Source organism: Ochlerotatus camptorhynchus, unplaced genomic scaffold (genome assembly GCF_037179485.1).
Source record: "Ochlerotatus camptorhynchus isolate MF236.1 unplaced genomic scaffold, CSIRO-AGI_Acam_v1.1 ptg000538l, whole genome shotgun sequence".
In the NCBI taxonomy this organism is placed as follows: Eukaryota; Metazoa; Arthropoda; class Insecta; order Diptera; family Culicidae; genus Ochlerotatus; species Ochlerotatus camptorhynchus.
This window is the reverse complement of record NW_027041021.1, coordinates 159,525-183,861: the sequence shown is the minus strand read 5'-3', so window position 1 is coordinate 183,861 and position 24,337 is coordinate 159,525. Positions and strand designations below refer to the sequence as shown.

At 39.6% G+C, this 24,337-nt stretch overlaps 1 protein-coding gene across 2 annotated transcripts in view; it reads left to right on the top strand.

Annotated features, from left to right (window-relative positions):
• The window catches only part of LOC135713118 (uncharacterized), a 97,147-nt gene that overhangs the window by 18,620 nt on the left and 54,190 nt on the right, over positions 1 to 24,337 (top strand). The window contains exons 3-11 of one of the 2 annotated variants that reach the window (XM_065236229.1): positions 1,259 to 1,476; positions 1,545 to 1,774; positions 4,921 to 5,189; positions 5,244 to 5,612; positions 7,401 to 7,907; positions 7,989 to 8,387; positions 13,768 to 13,989; positions 14,042 to 14,292; positions 14,688 to 14,911. In XM_065236229.1, coding sequence (XP_065092301.1) covers positions 1,259 to 1,476; positions 1,545 to 1,774; positions 4,921 to 5,189; positions 5,244 to 5,612; positions 7,401 to 7,907; positions 7,989 to 8,387; positions 13,768 to 13,989; positions 14,042 to 14,292; positions 14,688 to 14,911 — 2,689 coding nt within the window. Of the gene's footprint in view, positions 1 to 1,252; positions 1,477 to 1,544; positions 1,775 to 4,920; positions 5,190 to 5,243; positions 5,613 to 7,400; positions 7,908 to 7,988; positions 8,388 to 13,767; positions 13,990 to 14,041; positions 14,293 to 14,687; positions 14,912 to 24,337 lie in introns of both variants that reach the window. The other variant, XM_065236228.1, reaches the window with a different exon arrangement.

Genomic DNA, 24,337 nt, shown 5'->3' with positions numbered 1-24,337 from the left:
GTTCCAACAAGTATCAAGTTCTGTTGTGCGTGCCATGAGTATGCTATTCTTGATATTTTCGAAAGCTTACTCTGCTGCTCATTTTAAACTAACCATAATTTGCACTACAGTATAATAAAGCACATCACGTTGTACCTTCTTAGGTTTAAATATAGGAATTTTGTGAACTGGATTTTTTCTGAAAACCCACTCGAAAGTCAGGGAATTTTTTTTTTTCGACTGAGTCGACACCCTCTTCAGGTTAGAGACGGACACACGAAGTTTATTGTGCCTAACCTTCGTGGTTTCGGTCACGGCCGAGAATCGCTTCGTCAAATCATTTAAAATTTGTACCACATTCAAAGGTTTGTTTTTGGGCTGAAAGTAGACAACCCATGGACCAGTCTAGTCATTCGGATAGGCCCGTGATCGGGAGCTTTTCTTAGCCTGCCCATTGACAGACTCAGACGACGATCCAGGGATGAACATCATCAGATTTTTGAGATGATTGGTCATCCATGTCGTCTTCTAACAAAACTTCCATTGTGTCGTACTAGTGGGAGCGCAATACGCTGTACCACTTAACTCGCATAGACACAGTACACAGAAAACAATACAAACACAGAAACACAAAATGAAAATTTGACTAATGGGGAGGAAAAGAAACAAAACAAAAACAAAATCTTATCTGATAATCCTATACTACTACCACCGAGCGTTATATGTGTAGGCGTCTACACAGGTGGCTGGGAAGCGACGCGCAGCGTGGGTGATCTTCGTTGTGATATGCTTGGATGAGGCTCGGTACTCAGCTGTACACACGATGATGGATGAACGATGTTGAGACGGGTGCTCACACTCGATGATGATGATGAAAGGTGACCAGGTATGCATGACCACGCAACGATGATGCACTAATTGGTTTGCAAATTGCCAATCGCATAGATGATTCTTTTCTTCCAATGATGCCGAAAAACACACTTCTTCTCAGAAAAAAAAACTCACTTTCAAATTAATTTCCCATGGGACTTTGCCAGAAAACACTAAGTGAGAAAAAACTGATAATATACACCAGCGAATAGCGAGAAAACTTCCAAAACAACGGAGCGCGAGACAAGTCGACAGTACTTCTTGCTAGAACGCAGTGGAATCGACGGTTAAAGATTGATGATAAATGTCTTAAAATGCATGTATTTAGCATATGAGAAACTCAAGATTAAAAATAATATCACATTCAATCCAACTTTATAATTTGCCAATTGTTTCGTTTCAGAAATAGATGTGTCGCAGTATGATTTTACATTACGCCAACTTACGTTGCACTTAAACAGCACAATTACCGATCCAAACATATTGTTTGCTCGCGCCAGAAGTAATGGAGACACATACCTTCTCATTGGAAAGCAGATTTCACGCGTCATTATTACCGAAGACAACTTCAACCTGGCACCAATAGCAACCGTAATAGATGTAAATGAAAAAGTCACGGAATTTGAGGTAACTGATCATTTATTGTATTTATTCCATGCACAAAAAACTACATTTCAATTGTTTATTCACTACAGATTGAGGAGCTACTGGCTACAGAGAATAAGGGATTCCTAGTTGTCGCTTTATACTTGCGGGATCGATTCCAAATTTACCAAATCTCAAGCAATCCTAAAGGCTTAGCGACTGCCAAATCCATCCAAAGAATTGGACGCTCAGGCCGCTCTACAAGATCATTCCTGGTTCAGAGCATGTCGAATTTATTCTTGATCACTGGTTATTTGGAATCGGGTTCTGGTAAAATTGCGTAAGTATGATCTCAACCTAAACACGTTGAAAACTGTTCAGAATTTTTCCGTTTATTAGTGATGGTCGGGTTTCATGTTTTACAAACCCGAACCCGACACAAACCCGAATCATTGTATTTCTTCAAACCAAACGCGACTTATTTTATTTTGTCAAACTTAAACAACTTTTTTTTTTCGATTTCCGTGTCTCAGATTTTCGATTTCCAAGTACCGATTTTCGACAAAAAAAAAATCAAAACATTTGTGATACCTTGGGATATTTTTCATATGAAATAAACTCAAACTTAGCGCACCCCTATCATGTCCGATTGAGCCCAAATTTTGCATAGGTTCTTTTTAGAGGCAATTAACATTTTGTATATGAGCCGTTTAAAAAATAGATGGTTTCTTTTTTCCCATACATTTCTTTAGCACCCTAATATGCTTATCGTTTATTTATTTTTTAATAAAGAAATTTCTTAGTACTTCCAGTACTGACTCACCCACCTCATTCGATATGTACTTTTGGAATATTACATAAAAACAGTGTCTCTAGAAAAAAAAAAATACAAGTCGATTTGGCTCACATGAATAATTAACTCATATATGTCCAAATGGAACTAAAAATTGCTCTAGTTGGACAAATATGCGTCCATTAGTCCACCGGTAGTTTAGTGTTCGTGACATTTGCTTGGAGATCCCTACACTGCAATAAAGGTTTACTTAATATTCACCTGAAAATGTACGTAGATATTTTCCATAGTACTTTTCAGGTGAAAATTACGTGTTTTGGGAATGAAAATCTGTTCCATGTGATTCATATAGAAATCAAGTGATTTTCACGTAAATTTCATCGAATGTTCCGATGATCTACACATAGGTTTCACTTAAAAACTACGTTAATTTTCAAGTAAATGTAACTGGATTTTAAAGTAATATTCAAGTGGAAAGGTGGTAGATTTCATTTTAATTTCGGTTTATTATTTTATGGAATTTATAATAAACTGCAAAAAAAACGCAATTCACTGATATGCGATGTTGTTCAATTATAGATAGGAGGATAATTTCGTCCGCAAATTTGTTATTTTTATGTTTTTTATTAGAGTACAATTCAACTCTATCTAGTAGATTTTCATTTTCATTAATCATTTTCTGTATGAAATAATAGAAACAGGAAATTGCTATTGGTGTATTGACATCATCAAATATTACATACATTGCTTTTTCTATCCTCCATTTGACTTCCGTTTGTCGAAAGAAATCTTGAATCATATCGATTGAGATTGAGAGGAGCTCAATCAATCCGATTCTGCATTCTCCAACCCTCCAACCCATAGTGGTTTCTTTTGTCCTGATCACGAGCGTTCATCTTTCCACTTAGGAACCATCCAACTCCTGGACAGTTATAGTACCGCAATTCTGTCACAAATCAATGGCCTGTTGAATGAAAACAACCGCATCCTGGATCTCTGCTTTGTGAGTGCACGTGATATACCTCCTTTCCTCTCCATGGCACCCGAACCTTTAGTCAAGGAAGTGCTTTAGTTATCGTGATCGAAAATAATATTGTCCATGATTTCATCAGCACTCCAAACGCTGTGTCATATGCTTCCGTAGAGCTGACCATCGCAGTATTGTCCATGTGCTGTCTAGCCTAGATTGGGAGCATATTCTAGATCCTGTAGACGTCAACATTGCTGCACAAACCTTTTCTCACGTCTTGGCATGTCACAGGCACGTTTCCAAAAAGATCATTCATATCGACTCTCGCGTCCCGTGGATGACGAAAGATCTTCGCTCGTTGAAAAGAACTAAGAAGGCTGCTCTCAGAAGATTTACTAAATTCCGCACACTGCCGCTGAAATGCTACTATGTCAGACTCAACCACGAGTATAAGCGGTTAAGTCGTCTCTGTTTTCAACGCTATCAAAGGAGGATTCAATGGCGGCTAAAATCACACCCGACATCCTTCTGGAACTTCTAAATGAGCAACGCAGGGAAGTCGGCTTACCCTCTTCCATGATTTTTAATGGTGAAACTGCTGGCAATCAACAAGACATTTACAACCTGTTCTCATCCAAATTTGCTAGTGTGTTTGAAGACGAGCAACTCTCCACCAATCTCATTACCTCCCCGGCCAGTAATGTTCCTTAAGTCAACCAAACGCTTAGCATTGTCGACGCCACTACATATACGATTTCTACAGCAGCATCTAAACTTAAGACTTCAGCTAAGGCTGTACTCGATGGTGTTCCGTCGATTGTTCTTAAAAAGAACATCACTTGTCTTTTAGATCCACTGCGCCGCATATTCCAGCTCTTTCTTTCCAGCGGCATCTTTCCGTCTTGCTGGAAGACTGCGGATGTTTCCTGTTCATAAAAGGGAAGCAAACGCTACGTAAACAACTACCGGGGAATCATGTCGCTGAGTGTTGTATCAAAACTTTTTGAATTGGTTGTCGGCTGTACCACGAAATTGCGATCGCTAAGCTTGATAGGCTTTTGAGATGGTTTCGTTCATACCTCACGGAGCGCCAACTGACAGTAACTTTGGGTACTTGTCGCTCAGCAAGCTTCTACGCAAAGTCCGGTATAGGTACCTCAACTCACTTGAAATACGAAATAGACATCCACTAAGTTCGGCGATGTCAGACAGGCTAGTCATCACTTTTCTCCTTAATTTTATTACTTCTTCTTCTTTCTTCTTATTCGCATTTCAAGCTTATTGCTTAGTGCATATTATTGCGTACTCTCAACTTAGTGTTCTAAATGCACTTTCACAGTTATTAATTGAGAGCTTTCGATGCCAATACCAATACCAATGCATGAATTTGTATATTGTGTGGTAAGTAAGCACAATGATACTCTATGCCCAGGGAAGTCGAGAAAATTTCCAACCCGAAAGATTCCCTCGACCGGACCGGGAATCGAACCCGCCGCCTCCGGCTTGGTAATACCGTGCCTTTACTGACTAGGCTATGAGACCCTTTTATTACTAATGTGGTTCAATTTGGGCATTTGTTTCTAAAGCTTTCTTTTGTATGGGAAAGCCGCAAAGAAAATTAAAGATCTCCGAGGAAAAAAACACTCCTCAAAATGAAGGGAAAACACATTGATCATTTAAAAAATGTTTTAATCAATAATTTGATATATTTTTTCCTTTACAGAGTTTACCGTTGGTTAAATATGCATTTCTCGTTGCGTGATGTAAAGGAAATGTCACGATGTGATGATCTGTTAGTATTTAGTGGTACTAACCAACTCGTTCTACTTGTATTGGGGTTAGCTGAATACCCCCAACGATCAGTAAATAACATATTCATGCTCAACAGTCAGTTTAAATTGATAAAAACACAAGAAATGTTTTTCTATTTTGATCGCATGCCACACTATGAAATAGAAGACCAGTTTTACATACTGCGCTGTCTTGCGCTAGGTGAGAGGGGCTTTATAATGACTTTTATATAAGTAGTAACTGATTTTTTTTAAGGAAAATGTTTTTTGTACAAATGGAATGGTGAGAGTCTTTTCCGTCGTGTTAGCAAAGTAAGCTTTGATCCGAGGAGCATCGACCTCATGGCATCAGATCATAATATTGCAGTTATTTCACTGGAAAGAACACTTTATTTCTACAACAATCAACCATTGCTTAAAATGGCTTCATCATATGTTGTCATTGATGCACGCGGTGCTGCAGTCGACACTTCTCTGATGATCGCTCCTCAAGTCAGTAATGTGCTTCTGCACAAAGACCGAAACACCGAGAAGTTGTATCTATATTTGCTGTACAGTAAAGGCCCGAAGCTAATCGATATCTTCGAAGTGCGACTAAGCAAGGGAAGGAGCTCACCCAGTCCAGGTAGATTACCGTTTTCCACATATAACTAACTGCAGTGGCGTCGCGTAACCTAACTTTTTACCTGTGCACCAATTAAAAAAAAACTTGTTGGCCCTTATTACGAGTGTCACTGCACGGTGAAAACGAAGTGAAGTTACCACTAGCCGTGTAAATCAAATGGGAATCACTTCACCGTGAGTGATAAGTTGTCACTTCACCGTGAAGTGACATCGGTAATAAGGGCCGATACGTAGCAATAATTACAATCAAATCGATTTCTAAATGTACAGAATCTTCTTGTTTTACTGATATCCATTGCAAGTAATATTTTGTCGTAGGACTACCTCTTCATGGAATATACCTGCCTAATGAGAAGCAAATCCAAAATTATTCAAATGAAAGTTAACGAAATAGTGTTAGGTTAAAACCTTATAACATCGTTTAAAAACCCAACTTGCACACTTGACTGGATTTTAATTATAAATACACCATATGATTTGGATTTGATGTAGGGGTAAGAGGGGCATAGTGAACAGGTGGGGCAAAGTGAGCATCCCGTGCACCAGCTTGGACTTCCGGCCATTCGGAAAAAAAAAATTTATTGGTGGTAGGATCAATATCATAATGATATTGAACCTACTACCAGTTGATTTGTTTCATGCAGCTAGAGATCCAGGGCCAAACTACGAGATGCTCACTATGCCCCTCCTCCCCCTACGGTTTGTTTAGTATCACAATGTTAATTGTTAACACTGTCTTCAACCAGAGGTTGCACAGACTGAACACTTAACACTAGACAACGAACAAGACACAACACCCAGTAGACAAGTAGGGAAATTTTCGGGATCCGAAAAGTTCCACCGGGTGGACCGGAAATCGAACCCTTGCTTCGTGACACTCACATTACGCCTGAACGACAGGTGACGCCGCTAACCACACAACTCCTAACTTTTTTGTCCAATAGCAGAAACTTGTCACCAGGGTTACTTCCACTCACTAGCTATAAAAAAATTGTTTTCCCAAATTAAAAAAAAAAAAACATTAATTCAGTGCCAACATTTCAAAGGGGCGTAATTGCATTTGTAAACAATGGCTTTAGCCATAGATTTCTCGCAAATAAAAGCTCACTCATAAAAAAATAATAACACCACCAGGTAGAGGAATGTTTCCTCTACCAGCTAGCATTGTAATTTTGGAGAGGTAAGATATCATTCGCGTGAAATTGACGGCTAAAGTCATTGTTTACAAAAGCAATTACGCCCCTTTGAAATGTTGACACTGAAATGTTATAATGATAATTAGTACTTGTAAGTTACAAGGAGAGGTCATGAAGTATGTGTTTGACACATAAAACCTGTCAACATTGCTTTCAGTGCGTCACAACCAGCAAATTAACGATTCGTGAGCGCTCACTCTGAGTGAACGCTCGTGAATCATAAGATCGCTGATTGTGACGCTCTGAAAGCGAAATTTACAGGTTTTATGAGTCAAACACATATTTTTTATATATTTACACTCTTTTCTTGTTACTTACGAGTACCAAATATCATTATATCGTCTAATGATTTCATAATTCCGAAAAACAGTGTTTAATAGCAAGTGAGTGGAAGCAACCCTGCTTGTCACCTTTTGGTAGCTTTGAATTATAATTTCTACCGATTTTAAAATTGTTTCACTCCACATAGGGTGTTGTTTCATATATTACTAACAGTGCATGTTTTCCTCTTCGGGTATCGTGAAATTAAGAATAAGCTCTATTGTCGTTTATTAGGATTTAACATTTATTGTTTCCACTATTCTTCAATTTAGGTGAACAGTCTAACTTTAATGCTCTGAAAACATGTCTAATGCGCATCAAGGATATGGTAAACATACGCAAAAACTGGATAGATTTAATAAAATATCAATTGGGGAAAACAATTCGCACATGCAAATCAACCGGACAAGTTACATTAGCATCCAAAGTATTTGTGGCTGATTCGAATACAATCGAGTCCATAGTTGTTGAAGGAAATATTGACAATTCGCCGCAGGAGTTGGTGAGTGAATGGAATGCTATCAAGGACAGTCTTGCTGTTTCACACTCCCAATCAAAAGACTTGTTCTATCTAAACCGAATGAATACAATGCAATCGAATTTGAAAATTCGAGGTAACTTACATACCAAGTCAACAAAAATGAATAGTGTCAAAGTTCATGCTAATCAAGGGCGTAACATGCGTACTCGCTCTAAAAGAGATATTCAATCTTCAAGGACGGTCACCTCGGTCATTGTCAACGCCAGAGAAATCGTATTTAATGGAAAAATATTTGAAAGTTAGTATCCATGCTGAAGTAGAACCACTATTTATTTATAGTTTCAACTGAGTGACGATTTCCTTTATATTAACTTTTCAGATACGCTTAGTCGGAATAACATAAACTACATTATATCACCCGTCCACGTTACCAACATCTATACACCAACTGTTCTTATGAGGCTGAATACAATCAACCGAATTCCCATTCTGCACATGCTATTTAATACCACTGAGAAAATTATGGAAAAAGGACACAAAGTGTTCAAGGCGATTGATACGAAAGTTCTCAAAGTGTTTTTATTGGATGGAGTAAAAGCAATGCAACGCTTTTCCAGTCTGCGTAGCTTCGTCGATAGAACTGGCGTTGGAGAACCTATACAATTATCAGACACGCGTGGTGTTGCCAATCTGGTAATAAATGGCAGGTTGAATAACGTACCAGTGGTAGAACTGTTACAGCAGCTGTACTACGCCGATAAGAAATCGACCATTAATGGTAAGTAGTAGGAATACTGCCAGGAGCTACTACATAAATATATAAATAAATAGCAGCCAAGTTCCAGGAATGTGAATCAATTCGATTTTTGTATTCGAATATTGCGGGGTTGTCAACAAACTACGTAGCATTACGTCAGATTGTTGAAAAAAGCTCCTTTTTTAGTTTCATTATCTGAAACTCATATTGTAGAAACTGAAGCTTTTGATCAGTACAGTATTCCGGGATATATTGTTGCTGCAAACGTTAAATATATTGTTGCAAGCAAACGTTAAATGAATATACGCATATTTCCAGGCACAGTAGAACTTTAATTGACCACGTTTATTCCAATTTTTATTCCATTTGTTCAGTTACGGATACTGATTTGAAAATAACCGATCATGAGACCTTAGTGATTAATGTCTTAGACCATGTTAACGATAACGATAATTTTGTAAAATTGAAGTGCTGGAGGTAATATTCGAAGCTGTTTCGAATCTTGTTGAGAGGAGCGTGCATTTTCTATTCGCGGCCGGTGACTTAGGTGAATCTACAGCTGTTCTTAATAACGCTTTGAAAACGTGTACCAATCAACTAGTTAAAAGTACAATTTGGATCTTTTGCGTCTTAAACGGAAAAGGGACAAATGGTACAACCAAAGATGAATACTAAGATGAAACTGTCGGAAGAAAAACTTTCTATGTTAGTGTCCTCTTTCACGGTCCCTTTCATCCAATGAATACCCCCCGGTAATCAAGGTAATTTTGTGGTTTTGCTGCTCCCTCGATAGAGATTAAATTTTGCACTCATTTTTATCAAAACAATCACATCAAAATCAGAGATGTCCCATTTTTTAATTACTCGATTAACAACTAATCGATTATTTTTTGTTCGCTGTCCTGTCATTTTTTCACCAATGAGAGTGCTAAACTTGTTTGAAATGATCGGTGATGATCCTCTGAAGAAGTTAATGCTTATATCGGCATGATATAACCGATTACAAATATTTTACTGTTCGGTTCGTTAATCGATTAATCGATTATTCGAATGAAAATCGGCCATCACTAGATGAATGTGAAAAGTCATTTCAAATATAAGGACCGAACATAAATAATGATACAATTTAAAAGGGACCGGGGCTAATCACAAATTACCTCCCCACGGTAACTGAAATAAACACGAGTGTTCACCGGTTGGTACAACCCAATTACATTAGATGAAACTAGAGTTATTTTTTTTTTCATTAGGAAAATCGGCTGGAGTAGATAATTGTAATGCTAGAGTTATTCAAGATTGCTTTCATTTCATTGGCCACATTTTGCTGGACATTACTATGAATCTTTGCAGACTGGACATGTGCCACAAATTTGGAAGGAATCCCTAGTGGTTCCTATTCAAAAAGTTGCAGGAACGATTAAAGCCGAAGAGTTTCGTCCCATCAACATGTTGCACATATTAGAGAAATTTTTTTTTTTTTCCGTCGATCTTGTTTTCCGTGCTGAGCACCAATGCTACCGACGCCAGTGAGGCAGCTCCCACACCTGGACCCTACCTATCGACCCATCAAACTCATGAACCGGGAACCAACGGCTTTACTTCCCTTCAGAAGGAAGGCGTGATCAGAGATGTTATGCCTCAGAACATCCCGAGGGCGCCGACTGGGATTCAACCCAGGCCTGCTGGGGTGAGAGGCAATCACGCTTACCACTACAACACCGCCGCCGCTTAGAGAAAATTTAAGAATTTGTTGTGAAAGGTCATCTGTTCACGCAGAAAAATTTACTGTCGAAACAAACATATTTGAGGTGAATTTAAACGTAAACTCTGTTTGTTCTGGCCACAAACATAAACTAGGTTGTTTTCAAACATATTCCATGTTTGAAGCCATTGTTAATAATGTTTAAAACAAAAATATTGTTACGTTTATTTTAAAAAATATTCGTGTTGAAAATAAACGTAAATATTTTCGGTTAATTTGACAACTATATGTGAACAAAAATAAATATGTTTATTTTAAACATGCTTTTCATGTTAAAAATAAAAAAAAAACATATTTTGAAATTATTGTAGCATTTGAATGCGGGATAAAACAAAATATTTAAAATAGATAACAAATAAATGGAAATCGGCAGACAGGGCATCTATATTCCTGCTATTTTCGGTGCGATTAAGGGTGGATGGGTTTTGGGATCCAGGTCCATAATCCGGGGGGCCGTCGGAGTGGGTGTCCGGGGGTTCCAGTTCAGTAAACCGGTGAAACTTTTGTGATATTAGCGTCGTTTTGTCGTTTCTGACACTGGTCTTTCATACTGGCCTTTTTCTACGTTTGGTGTTGGGGGATTATCTGTTTTTCTTTCGACGTCGGGTTGAGGTGAGGATGATATGGGGATCGGCATAAGAAACGACGAAGTGACGTTGATATTGTGGGGTTTCACCGGTTTTGTCGAGCTTGGAACACTTTCTTGCGTGGTTTTCCGGAACATCTACTTCGGTTTCGCCGCTTGCAGCCCGTTTTCGGAAGTTTGTCGAATTTAAACAACAAGGAAAAAAGGACACGCTGAAAATTGTTTACCCAAAATATGTATTATTGAAATAAACATGCTTTTGAATTTAATTCAAACAAACATATTTTTGTTGGAAACGTTTTTTTTTTTTCAATTTACTTTGAACTATTTATATTTTTATATAATGAACATATATATTTTTGAATTAAATGAACAAAATTTGGTTCCGTGTTGGAGTATTTAAATAGTAATAGTTTGTTGATACCAGAACAATCGGGATATCGGGAAGGTCATTCTTGTGATACCGCATTGAATTTGGTATTAGCGAAGTGGAATGTAAATTGGAGCGTAAATATACGATTGTTGCTGTTTTTTGGATCTAAAACGCGGTTTTGAAACAATTTCTAGGCCCTTATTGTTAAGATCAATCAAGCTCTTTGGAATTACGAGTACTGCATATAAATGGTTTGAAAGCTATTTGTCTGACAGAACTCAACGAACTGTTCTTAATGATTCTGTTTCCAGTCCCGTGGGGAATAACCTTGGAGTGACCTAGTGAAGTGTATTAGGGCCCCTGTTATTTATTAGGTATATTAATGACATGACACGTGTTCTACGATTTTGCGACATTAATCTTTTTGCAGATGATACTGTGTTATTCGTTGTAGCTAAGGATTTAGATCAGTGATGGAAAAGTTCGCAAAACTCACTATGACTCGCGAACTTTTCCCTTGGTGAACTTCGTGAAATATCGCGAACTTTTCCCTTGGTGAACTAGCCGTTTTACACTTGAATGAAGATTTGCGTTCTCTAAGTAGATGGTTGAAGTATAAGCAGTTGAAATTGAGTACAAGTAAAACTAAATTTATGGTAATTTCACGGAATCAAGTAAATGAGAACGTCTCTGTTGTAATTGATGATGAGACTATTGATCACGTTCGGGAGATTATATATCTTGGCGTGATTATTGATGACAAACTTAAGTTCAACTGTCACATTGACAATGTCATCAAGAAAATTGCCAAGAAGTATGGAATTCCATGTCGACTGAAAAACGATTTAACTATTGCCAGTAAAATACAGCTATACAAATCAATCATCTCTCCTCATCTAGACGTTTGCCCTTTCATTTTATTTTTGGCCAATGCAACACAAATATCGAGGTTACAGCACTTGCAGGATAAAATAATGCGTTTGTTTTTAAGATGTAATAGATTCATTTCCTCAATTTTGATGCTAAACGCCTTACAATCAACAATCAATACGAAACTAACAATTTTAAATTGGCTCACTACTTGACTAGCCTATTGGTCCCAAGCAAACGGTTAACGTACCCTATTCTAGTCAAAATTCTAGTACTACGCAATGTTTGTTTTGATTCGCTATGAAAGATTGGCAGATAAAATAAGGGGTTATTTGATTTTCCTAAGTTTCGAGGGGTGAATCGATTAGCTTGGGACCGAAGATAGTACAAGAGCTGAGCCAAAAAGTTGAGCTCGTTTATTCGGGATCTTCTAGTCTTAGAGTTACCTCTATGTTACAATGGTTGTCGGTGTAGCAAAGAATTGTAAATTTAACTATGGTGTTCATTTTTAAAGTAGTTAACGGTTTGCTGCCTCGATATTTGTGTGATCGAATTGAAAGAGGAAGTGACTTTCATAGATACAATACTAGAAACGCGGTTGAAATAATAACACCACATTTCTTGACTTGTGCTTCACAAAATTCATTATATTTTAAAGGAATAAATGTTTTCAATTTGACACCTAGACATATTAAACGTTCAGACTTGCAAAATTTAAAAGACACTGCATTTCAAACGTTTAGACTGTCTTTTGAACAGTTATGCAGTGATTATTTTTATGAATTGACAAATTATGTATCTTGACGAAGTTATAACTAACAGATTATTTTATTTGGATAGCTGTCATAACGACTATTTAATAATTATTGTTTAGCACTGCAAAAACTATTTCTGTTTGCCACGATGGTGCTGATGGATTTTTAATATTTGAAAAAAAAAAACTAGTCTACAAAGGTTTGAGCCTCGCACGCGTATTACGGATATGGAGGACTGAATTTAAAATTTGATAAAAAATGCAACTTTGAAGCTTATTTGGAACATATCTTGAGTTAGTAGTAAGTTTCTGGCAAATGTTGGGGGTTCGTGAACATTCCTCATAGCATCAGATTGCGGGGTTGCTAGTGTAATAGGATGCTTTATTGATTGTTCATTAACTCTTGAATACTTATGAATATTTTAGGTGTACAAAAAGGCGAACCAAGAGGTGGATGCCTGAGTTTTTCCACATTTACATCGCTGTGAAGCAACTGTAAACTCTAGAGGGAGTTTATATCTCTAACTGTAACAAGTTAGATTTTGTTTGCTAACCTGGTTAAAATGTCATATATAATTATCTTAGATAAATCGTCCAGCAACTCAAACCTTTGTAGGGGTAAGAGGTGGGACCATCATCATTTTTTAACATCGATTCTCAACCACACATCAACAAAAGCGATGTGGAGCGAGTTTAATCTCACAATGAGGCTACCATGGAAAGGAGATGGTTAACCCTCTCCTTCCCATGGTAGAACACAGCTGATCCTCAAATTTTATTTAAGGTGTGCTCTTTATTATCATCCATATGTATTCTTGCGAATTCAACTGGGCTACTATTGAAATAAAATACTATTGATTTTTGGCAAAAACTTTCTTAAACGAATTCGGTAATTTTAGAATGTATGGAATATTTTTTGTTCTAGCATTTTTTTTTCTTAAAAAAACACATTTTTGTATCTCATACAACGTAAATCTTCTGGAAAGGGTTAAGGCCGATGAACATTTGAAGTTTTGTTTCCTGAAGAAATTTATTTTTTGTAACCTTTTCTTTCAGGTAATGTTTTTCTGCGGGCGCCACTGTACATCCGGAATGTGTATGCTCGTAGTTTAAATAGTTTTCCAACAAATAATTATTTCGACTTGAGAACAAATCAAACCATTTCTGCTGTTGTGCATTTGTCGCAAGTGTATGCCACGACTTTGCATAGTAAAACTATAAACGGAATTAACATTCCTGGAGATATAACGTTGATAAGCTCAACGGAGATGATAAAAGGTATTACGATAGGATATCTGTAACAATTGCATTTATATATTTTATATTACAGCTGCACTTGCATCTAATTTCGTCGTCCTTGAGGATCTTACACTTTCGACTGAGGATCAGCACTTCACCAAGCATGTATTGGGAACAAAAGTTGAAGATTTTTCGCAGATTTACACGGGACGTGTTCATTTGAAAGGATCACTGAAATTGAACAAATTGCAGCTAGAAAACCAGAAAGGTCAATTGCTTCTGAGAGGACTTACAGCCAGTCCGGAAACAAGAAAACATTTCTGGATGAAACACTTTGAACAGGTTTGTAGTTGTCAAAATACCATGTATTAAATACGTCAGTTCTAAGGGGCAGATAGAGAGAGTTGGGTCATAAATATGTGACAAGCGTATCGGAGGTGTGTCATATTTTACTACTGAGCGAACTACCTGTGTGTTCACGTAACACTAACGGGATTCTTTTTTGAGTGTATAATGAAAATGTCATTCGATTTGGAAGAACAGCTACATAACTGTTCCGTACTCTATGGGATTTCATGTACACATGGGGATAGCTATGCGTCCATTGGCAGTACATTAGAACTGTTCACGGATATCACCTTTCTTCACCGATTTAATTATCATGTGGAGTTTGTAATAATTAACTGTCACTTTTGCTAATGTTATGTTCATGAATCGTTTATCTTTATTTTTTGTAGGAAATAGGCAGCTTCACTTTCAACCGCCAAGTTGAGGTTAACCATCTGGTGTGTGGGGAACTGAATTACAATCCCACTGTCAGCTATCTGAGAGGAGATAACTGGCCTTCGCATTTATCTCTTGAAATGTCGAAAGCTTATGTTCGGGGCTTTGTCAAGACGTATGTTACAACCCCGACTTTCCTACAATACATCCATTCCGAAGCTGTTCAGCGCGGATCCATGTAAGTATATTACATTTAGGCTTTATATGTAATCAGATGTTGAACAGAACCAGTTACACTAGCCCAAATCAACTCGAAACAGCTCATAAAGGGTTGAATGTCAAAAAAACAGTGTTGTGATTAACTTTGGTCTTTTTTACATGCCAACTATCCAAAGCCGGTAGCAGGTCATTTTTAGTGGCTAGGCTTGATCTGGTTAATTAAAAAACAGCTTGTAAAGTTCGACGAGAAGAGTTGCGAATAGATCAGAACTGTCCAATCGGTGGTGATGGAATCACTAATATTTTCATTTTTTTTTTTCAACTTCGTGATCTATACTTGTCCAGACCAGATTATACAATTTCTATTTTTCCCCTTGCCTGTGATCTCGAAATAGCATAGACAATTACATGACAAATTTTCTGATGGTTCGAAAAATAAATCTGGACAAATATTCGGCCTTGAGCCGGTTTTAGTTACCTTGTTTTGCACGGTGATGCATGCCACTTTTAAAGCAACGATCGTTGATGTGGTCATCGCTGATTGGTGGCTGTTGTAGCCTATTGATGGTCTCCTTCTTCACGGCTTGTTGGTGTGAACGTACTACCCCGGTTGAGGTGACGCAACGATTAATAACGAGTGTCTATAATTGGACACGTTGTCTTCGATGGGCAGCAACGAAACCTTGCTGATTGGGTGTCGGTATCTGCAACTTCCTGCAACGGTTGTGTGGGCTGAATTTTTCGATGACGTGGAATAACCAGGTTTTCACGGATGATCGGCATGGTTCGTAGGTTCTTCTTCCTGGGTCCTCGTCGTCAAATTAAACGCTTGAAGAATGTCCAGAAGGCATCGGTGCTCAGATCGTATAACGCTTCCAGGCCATCAGTGTAGATCGGATGCAGGTTTGCCAATTTCTTGCAAGGGTCGTGGGCAACAACTCACTGAATGTCGTCCGCCAAATGGACAAACTGAACCACTTGGGTGATAGTTTCGTTTGCCTGGCGTGGGTGTGGGATGATCAAGTGTTGATTTTTCTTCAGGTCAACTGGGTCATCTGGGTTGACGATAACTGCTTTCAGTGCAGGTATCATCTGGTCTGGAACATTTTCGGGTAGTTCGATGTTGTACCTTTCTCCCTGGAGGAACTCAGGACCACTCCATCAAGACACGATATCGGTTTGTTTCTGGATCACAGCGATTCGGTTTCTTCCGAACGACTGTAGTTGGTTGAGCGGTTTGTTGATCCAGGCCAGGACTATCGTACTTTCGCACCATAGCACAATTTCTCGGAACTCCATATCCAGGACTGGTAATACCTTTTGTACTAACCGGGTTAGCAGGTGAGCGGCGCAAAGTAGTGTTCTCAGTCTGAGCTTGCTGACTCCTTGTCGAATGGAAAGATCCTCTGGCGGTGGCAAACTAGGGAACAACGAATAGAAGATTAGGAATCACATAGATGAAGACTAACTAACTCATTTTTTTCCTTGTTTCAAGATCATCCTCGGTAGATAAAGCCGAGTCTTGTCACTATCAACAAGGCATAAAAAGTAATAAGGACTAAGATGTGTTCCTTGGTTTACTGAAAAATCCTGTTCCCCTAGTGTGAAGTAGTCAGGAACTAGGGAACAACGAATAGAAGATTGGGAATCACATAGATGAAGACAACTAACTAATTTTTTTCCTTGTTTCAAGATCATCCACGGTAGACAAAGCCGAGTCTTGTCATTATCAACAAGACATAAAAAGTAACAAGGACTAAGATGTGTTCCTTGGATTACTGAACAATCCTGTTCCCCTAGTTTGAAGTAGTCATGACTAGGAATCGGTGGTAGATCTTACATCCCGTCACGTACCACGAAAAGGTGATCTATCCACGGTACGGGGCTCGATAGCGTTACAAGTATTACTGATTCGTTTTCCAGTGGGTAATATATTTTCAGATCGAACTTTTCATTTGTTATCTTCGTCATTAGACGAGTTGAAGTGTACTCTTCCCTCTTTAAGAAAATGTAATTTATTATAAAGTACCTACACATCACTGCGTCCTAGCAAGAAGTACGGTCGACTTAGTTCGCGCTCCGCTATTTTGGAAGTTTTCTCGCTATTCGCTTGATTTAAATTGTCAGTTTTTTCTCGCTTAGAGTTCCCAGCTAAATAATTAACTAAAAGTGAGTTTTTTTTCTGAGAAGAAAGTGTGTTTTCGGCATCATCGGAAGGAAAATTGTTTTTACGATTGCCAATTCGCCAACCATTTTGCGCACCATCGGTGCGTGGTAACGCATACCTGCACACGGATCATCGTCATCGAGTGTCAGCATCTGCCTCCGCATTTACACCGCTCATCTATCATCGTGTGTTCAGCTGAGTGCCGACCCTCACATAAGCACACACCAACGAAGACCGCCCGCACACGCTGATCGAAGATCATCCACGCTGCGCGTCGCTCCGCTGCTGCCGTTTAAACGCTCGGTGGTAGTAGTATAGGATTATCAGATAAGTTTTTGTTCTTGTTTCTCTCTTTCGCCCACAGTTAAATTTTAAGTTTGTGTTCTGTGTTTGTAGTTTTTTTTTGTGTATTGTGTCCGAGTGATAATCGTTTCAGTGGTAGAGCGTTTTTCGCTCCCACTAGTACGGCAAAATGGACATTTTGTCGCAAGACGAAATGGAGTTTTTGTCGGAAGATGACACCACTTTGCCACGCGATGGCAAGAAGGGTCGAAAACGTACGTCATCTCTCCCTGGTTCATCGTCTCAGTCTGGCAAAGGACAGGGTCAGATAAACCCCCGATCGCGAGCCTATCCAGATGACTCGACTGGCCCATGGGTTGTCTACTTTCAGCCCAGAAACAAACCTTTGAATGTAATGCAAATTACTAATGATCTGACGAAGCGATACTCGGCCGTGACTGAAATCACGAAGGTTAGGCACAATAAACTTCGTGTCTCCGTCTCTAACCTGAAGCAGGCTAACGAGATTGCTGCCTCCCAGCTCTTCACGCTCGAGTACAGAGTTTACATCCCAGCTCGTGATGTGGAGATCGAAGGTGTGGTCACCGAAGCGAGTCTGACCCCCGAGATCTTGGAGAAGCAGGCGGTTGGCCGTTTCAAGAACCGTTTGCTTCCTCCGGTGAAGATACTGGATGTCCAAAAACTGGGGTCAGTATCTGTCAGCGAGGGTAAAAAGAGTTTTACCCCCACAGACTCGTTCCGTGTGACCTTTTCTGGTTCAGCCCTTCCTCACTACATCGAGCTGGGAAAACTTCGACTACCTGTGCGTTTGTTCGTTCCCCGGGTCATGAACTGCCAAAACTGTAAGCAGTTGGGACATACGGCCTCCCACTGTGGCAGCAAGGCACGCTGTTCCAAATGCGGAGAGAAGCACGAGGATGGCGCCTGCACAGTCACTGCACCAAAATGCGTGTACTGTAAGGGAACTCCTCATGGTCTCTCGTCATGCCCGGTGTACAAACAACGCGGGGAGAAATTACAACGCGCACTCAAGGAACGTTCCCGGCAGTCTTTTGCAGAAATGCTTAAGACGGCCACGCCATCGACCAACGACAAAATCCCTTTTCTCTTTTGTCAGATGACGAGACTGACTCTGACTTGGCTGAGGAGGGAACTTCTTTCTGTTTTTCAGCACGGAAACGAAAACGCATCCGTTCGCGGAAAGTTGAGAATGAAGAACCCCAAATCAGCTTGCCCAAATCAAGGAGTGGTGAAAAAAAGGAAGTTTCTACTCCTCCTGGATTCAGAAGAACTGACTATACCCAGGATTTTCCACCTCTCCCGGGGACATCCAAAACCCCTGATGTCCCATTTTTAAGAACAGAAGCCCCTTCTTCATCTGGGTTGTTCTCATTTGATAAAATTGTGGACGATATTCTCAAGTACCTGAATATTTCTGATCCTCTCAAAAGCATTGTTCTGGCAATGCTTCCTACTGTGAAGACCCTCTTGAAGCAATTGACGTTGAAGTGGCCCCTCATTGCAGCAATCATTTCCTTCGATGGATAATTTTCCAAACGAGGTCGGGGATTTGATCACTATTCTACAGTGGAATTGTCGAAGTCTTATTCCTAAATAAGACTCTTTTAAGTTTTTAGTTCACAATAATGATTGTGATGCATTTGCTCTTTGTGAAACTTGGCTCTCTTCAGATATAGATCTTCCTTTTTATGATTTTAACATTATTCGACTGGATCGTGAGGATTCGCGTGGAGGAGGGGTACTTTTGGGGATCAAAAAGTGCCATTCTTTCTATAGAGTGAATCTTCCACAATTTACAGGTATTGAAGTTGTCGCATGTCAGGCTATTATTAAAGGTAAGAGCCTTTGTATTGCTTCTGTTTATATTCCTCCTAGAGCCGTTGTTAATCGAAAACAACTTTCAGATATATGTTCAGTACTTCCTGCTCCACGGTTGATTATGGGAGATTTTAATTCCCACGGTACAGGCTGGGGGGAACTGTATGATGACAACCGTTCTACTTTTATATATGACCTCTGTGATAACTTCAATATGACGATTCTTAACAATGGAGAAGTAACACGTTTGGCTGGACCATCCTCGAATGGAAGTAAATTAGACCTCACACTTTGCTCTAACTCATTATCGTTGGATTGCACGTGGAATGTGATCCAGGATCCCCACGGTAGTGATCACTTGCCGATCAAAATTTCGATTGCCAGTGGGTTCAATCCGTCGGAATCCGTTAACGTCGCGTACGACCTCACCCGTAATATCGATTGGACAACGTTCAAGACCGCGATAGAGGAAGCCGTGTCGTCGGTAGAAGGGCTTCCACCGTTGGAGGAATATAACTTCCTCTCCAATCTGATCTTGGACAGCGCGCTTCGAGCTCAAACTCGGCCGGTTCCAGGAACGTCTTTGCGTAGGAAACCTCCTTCCCCTTGGTGGGACCACCAATGCACTGAGGTTTATCGTAAAAAGTCCGACGCGTTTAAGCTTTTCCGGAAACGTGGAACACCCGTGTATTTCGAAGCGTACTCGGCTCTTGAACGCGAACTCAAGAGCCTCATCAAAGCCAAGAAACGCGGATACTGGCGGCAATTCGTGGACGGATTATCGCGCGAAACGTCGATGAATACGCTTTGGAACACGGCGCGAAGGATGCGTAACCGGTCTTCGAACAACGAGAGCGAGGAGTACTCAGATCGTTGGATTCTCAAGTTCGCGCGAAAAGTATGTCCTGATTCCGTGCCGGCACAGATGATTCCTCGCGAAACGACGAATTCTGTAGACGAGATCAGCCAGCCTTTTTCAATGCTGGAACTCTCACTCGCGCTCCTTTCGTGTGGCAATTCGGCTCCGGGGGCTGATAGAATCAAGTTCAACTTGTTGAAGAACCTCCCAGATGTCGCTAAGAGGCGCATGTTGAACTTGTTTTGTCAGTTCCTGGAGCTCAATATTGTTCCGGATGATTGGAGGCAAGTGAGAGTTATAGCCATTAAAAAGCCTGGAAAACCCGCTTCAGATCATAACTCGTATCGTCCCATCGCGATGTTATCGTGCATTCGAAAATTGTTGGAGAAAATGATCCTTTTTCGCTTGGACAAATGGGTTGAGACGAACCACCTACTCTCAGATACTCAATTTGGATTCCGAAGGGGCAAGGGAACGAACGACTGTCTCGCGTTGCTTTCCACAGAAATTCAGTTGGCTTTTGCTAAAAAAGAGCAAATGGCTTCTGTATTCTTGGATATCAAGGGGGCTTTTGATTCAGTATCCGTTGAAGTCCTTTCAGACAAACTCCACGCTTGTGGCCTTTCTCCATTAATAAATAACTTTTTGTACAATTTGCTGTCAGAGAAACATATGAGCTTTTCTCATGGAAACTCTACAGCTTCTCGATTTAGTTACATGGGTCTCCCCCAGGGCTCATGTTTAAGCCCCCTTTTGTATAATTTCTACGTCAGAGAAATTGACAATTGTCTAAGTGACAACTGCACGTTGAGACAACTTGCAGATGACGGCGTAGTGTCTATGACAGGGCCCAAAGGGGTCGACCTGCAAGGACCCTTACAGGATACCTTAGACAATTTGTCTACTTGGCTATTCAGCTAGGTATCGAATTCTCCACGGAGAAAACTGAGTTGGTCGTTTTTTCTAGGAAGCATAGCCCAGCACAACCAAAGCTTCAACTTTTGGGTAAACCGATCACTCATTCTATGTCCTTCAAATATCTTGGGGTCTGGTTCGATTCAAAATTCACCTGGAGATCCCACATTGAGTATCTGAGACGAAAATGCCAACAAAGGATCAATTTTCTCCGAACAATTACCGGAACGTGGTGGGGAGCCCATCCGCAAGATCTTCTAACGTTGTACCGGACAACGATTTTATCGGTTTTAGAATACGGTAGTTTTTGTTTCCAGTCGGCGGCTAAAACTCACATCATCAAACTGGAACGTATCCAGTATCGTTGTCTTCGTATCGCGTTAGGATGCATGCACTCGACTCATACGATGAGTCTAGAAGTGTTGGCGGGCATGTTGCCACTATCGGATCGGTTCTCGGAATTGTCCTCAGGCTCCTCACCCGTTGCGAAGTTATGAACCCACTGGTAATCGAAAACTTTGAAAAGCTTCTTGAGCTGAACCCTCAAACTCGTTTTATGTCATTGTACTATGTGTACATAACACAGGATGTCAGCCCTTCACAGCGTAATCCTCATCATGTATGCTTCTCCGACTTCGGCAATTCAGTTAGTTTTGATTTATCTATGACGCGGGAGATTCGTGGGATCCCAGAACATCATCGTTCCATGATTGTTCCGTCAATTTGCGCTGCAAAGTTTGGCCAAGTTGATTCCGCAAGATCGTTCTTCACAGATGGATCACTAATAGAGTCGTCCGCTGGTTTTGGTATTTTTAACGAATTTCATAGCGCCTCTCGAATGCTTCAAGCTACTTGTTCCGTATATGTTGCTGAGCTGGCGGCAATACATTATACGCTAGAAACGATCGCCTCACTTGCACCAGATCATTATTTTATTTTTACGGATAGTCTCAGTTCTGTCGAGGCTATTCGCTCTATGAGGCCGGTAAAGCACTCCTCGTATTTTCTCATGAAAATACGAGAGCTTTTAAGTGCTTTATCTTTAAGATCTTTTGTCATCACCTTTGCATGGGTCCCATCTCATTGCTCGATTCCGGGCAATGAGATGGCTGACTCACTTGCTAAGGTGGGCGCTATGGAAGGCGATATTTACGATCGACAAATCGCCTACGATGAATTTTTCTTTATTTATCGTCAACAGTCACTCGTCATCTGGCAGAATAAGTGGAGTGAAGGGAGTTTGGGACGATGGCTATATTCGATCATCCCTAAGGTGTCGAAGAGTTCTTGGTTCAAGGGGTTGGATGTGGGTCGAGACTTCATTCGTATGATGTCTCGCCTCATGTCCAATCACTATTCGTTAAACGCTCACTTGTTCCGTGTTGGGCTGAAGGACAGCAATCTCTGTGAATGTGGACAAGGTTACCAGGACGCAGATCACATTATTTGGTCTTGTGCTGAGCATCGCGGAGTCAGATCTGAACAGTACGATTCCCTTCGGGCTCGAGGTAGACAACCTAATGTTCCAGTTCGGGATATTTTGGCTAGACGCGATCTGGAGTTTATGAAACTCATATATGTTTACTTTAAGAATATTAACATTAGATTGTAAGTTTTATTAACCATGTGTTTAGTTTGTATTTTGTACGTGTGGGTTTTTTTTTATGTTTGTTTTCAAGATGAATAGAAATTAGTTCATGTTTTAGGATTAATTAAATATTTGTATCGTAAACCACATTTCAAACCTCCCTCTCCCTTTTCCCATCAAAAAAAAAAATGTAAATCCCCACTAACCTCGAGACAACCGCGAGTATCCGGTCCAGCTCCTTTAACTTTAAATATAAGAAATCAATAATGTATAACAAAAATGATAACTCGGCTCTGTAAAGTTTATTCGATTGAGCCTGTACAAATAAAGTAATTAATAAAAAATAAAGCACCTACAATCATTTATTTATGCTTACACTCAACGATTTCTATTTGACATTAATCAAATTTCGTGCTAAATATTTCGAATACATCGTTATAATTTCAGCTAAGAATAGAAGTTTTACAATTCACCTCGAATTAATTTCGTTCAATTATTTCATTCAGAATGTTTAACTATAAACAAAATCCTTATCATGTTTTTCTTTACGCGCTCTTTTTGATCTTCTGGGCTCTCCCAACGTTAGCTTGCGCTTTCGCATCGGTTTCACTGGAGGTTCAGGACTACTCCCGCTTTCGTAATGATCGTCGTGGTCTTGTACTGTTTCGGTTTCCGGTTCAGTGTCTTAGGAAATCTAAGTTGATTTCGGTGCGCCGTGGTTGGTACATTTCCAATTATGATTTGGAATGTGTTTTTAGAAAATTGCTTTAGATGGTTACCTTTAATCCATTTGGCAGGAAGGTGAGGATTATGATTCTTGTACCATAGCACATCTCCCGAGCAAAGTCTGAGATCAAATTGAAATCTAAATTTGATGTTGTGATTTCGCTAATAATGATTCCTTAGGTTGCTGTCGTTTTGGTCGTTTTAACGGTTAAAATATCAAAATTGAGAGCAAAAAAATCTTCCTGTGACATCACATTGTTTGATATATTTTTTTCCTGTTGATAACAAAACAAGTACACTGGAGTCGCTTTTTACGCGGGTGATACGTCCCGCGTAAAAAAAAACCGCGTAAAAAAAAACCGCGTAAATTCCGGAATCCGCGTAAAAAAAACCGCGTAAATTCCGAAATCCGCGTAAAAAAAAACCGAGTAAAAAAGACCGTGTAAGAAAAAAACGCATAAAAAGCGATATATCGCGTAAATTCTGAAATCCGCGTAAAAAAAAAACCAAAATCCGCGTAAAAAAAACCGCGTAAATTCCGGAATCCGCGTAAAAAAAAACCGCGTAAATTCCGAAATCCGCGTAAAAAAAAACCGCGTAAAAAAAAACCGTGTAAAAAAAAACCGCGTAAAAAGCGACTCCAGTGTATTCAATTTGATGTTGTACTAAGGCAATGAAAACAAACCCGCAACAACATATATTTGAAGAACAAATGTACAGCAAAATGAAAACAAAATTTGGTATCAAATTTGTCAATTGCGTAAACTGAAATCAAATTATGATTTCAGTTTGATGTTGATATATAAAATTTGATTACAATTTGCTGTCATTTTGGTTCTGGACTTTGCTCGGGCTCCTTCCATCAGATTGTTAAAAGGATCTATTGCCAAGTTAGCATCATTGTTAATCCTTAAACTATCATCATTTGTTGTTGTTTGTGTTTGAGACAAATGCCTTTTATAATGTTTTTTTGGGTTGATGAAATCAATGAGTTGCTTATGTAAAAATGAGAAAATGTTCTCAGATAGAAATCTATCATCCTCCGTCA